Source organism: Borostomias antarcticus, assembly GCF_949987555.1.
Source record: "Borostomias antarcticus genome assembly, chromosome: 6".
NCBI lineage: Eukaryota > Metazoa > Chordata > Actinopteri > Stomiiformes > Stomiidae > Borostomias > Borostomias antarcticus.
Window position 1 is genome coordinate 7,930,844 of NC_140239.1, and position 5,000 is coordinate 7,935,843.

Here is a 5,000-nt window from a genome sequence, read left to right on the forward strand (position 1 = left end):
GTCCCAGATGAGCCTGTCTTTGAGCCTTTCTTTCAGCTTTAGTCTGTATTTGATTCGCTTCAGCTGCGATCGTCTGTAGAACAGCCTTTTGTGTTCGAGCTTCTTTCTTTCTTTGATCTGGAGTCTTTCTCTGAGCTGTAGGTTGTGTATCATCAACTACAATATTTATTTTTAGATCAGCCTCTTGTTCACCTTTATTCTGTCCCAGTTTCAGAGCGCTTCCCAGTCTTTGTAGCTGGGACTTGAGGGAGATGGCCTGCTGAACCAGTGGACTACTGAGGATCTTAACTAATCGAACTGTTCTTCACAGAGGTCCAACATCAATAGACCAACACACACAAAAAAACAAGAAATAAAGTGATCATCAGCTAATAACACCCCCGAACAATGGTACCTATGTGGCAGATGTATGATGTATCTTGTACATAAAGAGCCAAATAAAGCATCCTTGAATCCTTCGTGTCATGATGACTATGAAGTAAATTGGATACTGACACTATTCTAAGGTCTAACAGCGTTGCTGAAGTTAGATTGGGATTGATTTTGATCTTAGAGGGGCCGGGGCAGTTACCTTTTTTGTTCCTGTGCCTACTGTTGACGGGCCGGCGCACCGCTGCTGCGTCGCTGGGGAGCATATCTAGTGCACCTGGTCCAACATCGACAGAACCGCCATCTGAGAAGACATTATTGTTAGCAAGCGTTAGGCTCAAGTGCTAACAGGATGCTGACAGGCACAGTAACCGAGACAGTTTCGGTTTCAAGACGCTCGTAAGAAAGACAGTTTCAGTTCGTCGACTTGTTTCTGTAAAAGTCCCTAACCAGTAGCCTAGCTATCATAGCCAACGTTAGCTACGATACATGTTTAGCTATACATGCAGGTAAAATGTTCTGCTGCTAGTGCTGCTAGCTAGTTATGCATTGTTAAAGACCGTACATTCCAGCAGGAGAACAGCTAGCAAGTTAGCTAGTGGTGGTAGTAACGTTACCGTCTACGATAGTTCGCAAGCTCGATAACGTTAACATTAGTTAGCTAGCGTTAGCTAGTGAATCGGTGCTCATTCGCACGAGCATTTGTTAGTAATCACGCGTGACGTTACATAAAAACGGTACGCGGTAGCTAGCTACGTATTAAACAAAACAACTAGTTTTGATTAGCTTTCGAACTAACCACTATTGCATATACAGGGTCTGTATGGACATGCGGCTAGCTAGTAGCTAGAGAGTAGGCTACCCAACAAAAACATCAAGCGAGCTAGCTAGTACTTCCGAGTCACTCACATTCTCCTTCAAAATAAAAGCACGCGCAAGGCTCACAACCCACACCAAAGCCTATGCCTGTCTACTGGTTCTTATCAGTTAAGCAGAAAGAAAATAATACAGCAAGAGTTTGTATGTATGTATGTGTGCGCGTGTGTATAATATTCCTTGGTGTGTCTGTGAGTGTCTGTGGCCAGAAGTGTGTTTGTGTGTGTGTGTGTGTGTGTGTGTGTGTGTGTGTAGTATTCCTTGGTGTGTCTGTGAGTGTCTATGGCCAGAAGTGTGTGTGTGTCTGTGGAGCCTCAATGGTTTGCATACTTGTGTGTGCATGTTTCGATTACTGCATGTCCACAGTCACAGGGAACAAGTGGTTTCCTGCATACACAGTAGAGTATTTCCCAACTTGGGCTGTGATTGGACCAAAGGAAGGGGGTGGAGTGGGGTGGCATATAAGGGGGGAGAGAGAGGGAATGAGGGTTTAGGGGGAGGGAGGGAGGGGGAGGTTGAATGGGGTGGAGGAAAGCAGTAAGAGCCAATAAGAGCCAGGTTAGCTCTAATTCTCTTACCTCTCTCTTTCTCTCTCTGTTTTCTTTCTTTCCCTCTCTGCTCTCTCTCTTTCTCCTCAGCATAAGCCTTTGCATACAACCCCATGTAAACACACTGTCACAGACAGCGGTGCATGTGAAGCAGTGAAATCCAACAGCCCAGTCTAAACTCAAGTCTCAGGCTCCAGCTCGGCCCCACTGGCTCCTCTCACAGCCATCCTCCCCTAATTTCCCCAGCTACAGAGTGACCAACCACAGCTACAAACCCAGACCTTCCCCCCTGCTTGTTAGGCTCAGCTCCAGCACAACACCACGCAGGCCAGGAAACAGCAGCTCTCCAGCCCTCTCTCTCCAGCCCAGGCCCCAGTCCTCCCTCCCCCTGCTCCAGCTCCAGCCTGTGGAAACCAGTAGTGGCCACCAGCAAACTGAACAAAATGTCACTCAGGGCAGCTGTTGGTTGATGCTCACACACACCCCGATCCCTGGAATAGCCAGCATAGTTCAGGGAAAAGGGATACACCATGGATATTACACATATGACATGTGCTGGTGTTTATGAGCATGGATACCTGACTGCAACTGGACACACATACACGCGCGCACACACACACACAAACAAACGCACGCACACACACACACACACACGCACACACACACACACACACACACACACACACACACACACACACACACACAAACAAACACACGCACACATGAGCATGCACCCACACGCAAGTATCCAATACGTCCTCTTCCTCGTCTCCTTCGTTCTCTGTGGTCTCCTGTGATGAAGCCAGAGGAAGAAAACATATTATTGATGTGTTGTAGGATCATTAATCACAACCACCCTCTGATTGGCTGTGGCTCAGGAGGTAGAGCGGGTCCTTGGGCAATACACTGAACCCCAAATTGCTCCCGATGAGCAAGTTAGCACCTTGCATGGCAGATGCTGCCATTGGTGTGTGTATGTGTGTGTGAATGGATGAATGAGAGGCCTTCATTATAAAGCGCTTTGGATAAAAGTGCTATATAAGTGCAGTCGCTTTACCATTTTACCAAGATCCTCTGATAGACTATTGTTGTATAGCTAGGACTGTTGTCCTCCCCCTCATTTGCACTCTCTCTCTCCCTCTCCCTCTCTCCCTCTTGCTTTCTCTCTCTCTCTCTCTCTCTCTCTCTCTCTCTCTCTCCCTCTCGCTTTCTCTCTCTCTCTCTCTGCTGATGTAGCTTCTCAGTGTCAGTTTACACACCAGGGTTATTTCTGTCCACTGGACACACATGGACACACATGGACATGCGCACACACACACACACACACACACACACACACACACACACACACACACACACACACACACACACACACACACACACACACACACACACACACACACACACACACACACACACACACACACACACACACACACACAGTGAGCTGTGTACCTAACAGCTCAGGGGGGAGGTGCTGTAGGGGTTTGGCCTGGTATGAATGGGCCACTACTACTGTTATTCAAAGGATGGCAAACAGCAATGTGACAGATCTCACTGTGGAGATTGTGAATGTTTAGTTTAAGGTTAAAGTTAATTTAGAAGAAAATGATTGCTTGTGGTTAGACAAGGTTGATGGTGTTATCTCTGGCAGGTTTGAGGAAGAACAGTCCTGGGTGGGTCAGACCAGCTGCAGTGTCCTGGCGATAACATGCTCTCTCTCGCTCTCTCGCTCTTTCCCTCCTTCACTCTCGCCCATCCCCCCTGTTCACCACTGCCTCTCTCTCTCTGCTGTTGAGAGGTCAGAAGGTTAATCACGTCCAGATATCGTCAGGCTCTGAGTTTAAAACAAACATTCCTCTTCTGCCCAGCGACACACAGAGAGAGAGAGAGAGAGAGGGATATAAAGATAAAGGGAGAGAAAACCAAAGGGAGTAAAAAATGTAAATTCATTAAGTCCTGTGTGGCAAGATTTTCTACAGTATTTTTGCCCAGCGACACACAGAGAGAGAGAGGGATATAAAGATAAAGGGAGAGAAAACCAAAGGGAGTAAAAAATGTAAATTCATTAAGTCCTGTGTGGCAAGATTTTCTACAGTATTTTGTTTTTGGGAATGAGGAAACATCCACTTGTCGAAACTCCGAAGCACACAGCAAACTGCAGACTGGGAGCATTGAACTGGGGTCTGAACTTTGCCTCTGTGTGTTCATATACTGTACACACACGCAGAGGAGATCTACCTGAAACAATCCTCCTGGAACTGGAATGACCCAGATCAGACAGCACTGACAGCCACAGCTCAGCTCAAGGCCAGCGCCTGTGATATGGCTGGGTGTGTGTGTGTGTGTGCGTGTGTGTGTGTGTGTATCTGTGTTATCAAACAACTCTCCCACCTTTGAATGCCAGCTGTTCGGTCTGAATCCAGTTCTGTCCCAGAGTTCTATGAAAGAGAGAGAGGGTGAATGAGAACAAGGGGAGAGAAAGAGAAAGATAAAGGAATGAGAGGGAAGGAGAGAAGGAGTGAGAGAAAGATAAATAACTAGACCAGGCCTCAAGACTCCAGTTTCACTGTGAGCTGACCTGACCCCTGATGACCTGGGTTGACCCCAGCTCTCTCTCTCTCTCTCGTTCAGTGTCAGGGTAACTGGCCTGGCATCCTGGATTGTATTTGTGTGTGAGGGTGTGTGTGTGTGTGTGTGTGTGTGAGAGAGAGAGGGGTGGGGCTAGAGGTGTGTGAGCGTATGTTCTTGTGTGTGGAATGTGTGTAGGAGAAGTGAGTGTTGGAAAGATGTGTGTAAAGTATGTATGTTGTAGGAAAGGTATGTTTTGTAGGTGTGTGTGCGTGTGTGTATGTGTGTGTTGTTGGAAAAGTATGGCAGGTGTGTGCATGTGTGTATGTGAGTGATTGTGGGTGTGTTGTAGGAAAGGTATGTTTTGTAGACGTGTGTATGTGTGTGTGTTGTTGGAAAGGTATGGCAAGTGTGTGTGTGTGCAGAGTCAGTGTGTCCCATGCCATCAACAGGGTCTGAGGGTCTTGGGAGGTCAGGAGCAGGTCACATGACCCAGAGGAATCTGTCATAGACCACATGCTGGCCAGCTACACCCGTGACCGAGGGGTCATACACAGGCCATGCGTGACCGGGACAGGGACTAATATGGGAATAACATTACTACGGAAGTATGTGTTCTTGTACTAGTCTACAGGG

The 5,000-nt window shown here is 47.4% G+C and overlaps 1 protein-coding gene across 8 annotated transcripts in view; it reads right to left on the reverse strand.

Annotated features, from left to right (window-relative positions):
• Window positions 1-1,486, reverse strand: part of tent2 (terminal nucleotidyltransferase 2) — a 10,101-nt gene extending 8,615 nt beyond the window's left edge. For 3 of the 8 annotated variants that reach the window (XM_084439517.1, XM_084439516.1, XM_084439513.1), the window contains exons 1-2: window positions 572-1,220; window positions 1-297 (exon numbers count right to left, since the gene is read on the reverse strand). The exon at window positions 1-297 is cut by the window's left edge and continues 250 nt beyond it. Coding sequence is in view for 4 of the 8 variants with exons in the window: in XM_084439513.1 (XP_084295639.1) it covers window positions 1-297; window positions 572-635 (361 nt within the window). In the remaining 4 variants the exon portion in view is untranslated. Of the gene's footprint in view, window positions 320-571; window positions 1,227-1,278 lie in introns of those variants that run through there. The other 5 variants (XM_084439511.1, XM_084439512.1, XM_084439510.1 and 2 more) reach the window with 5 other exon arrangements.
• Window positions 1,487-5,000: the final 3,514 nt, after the last annotated feature.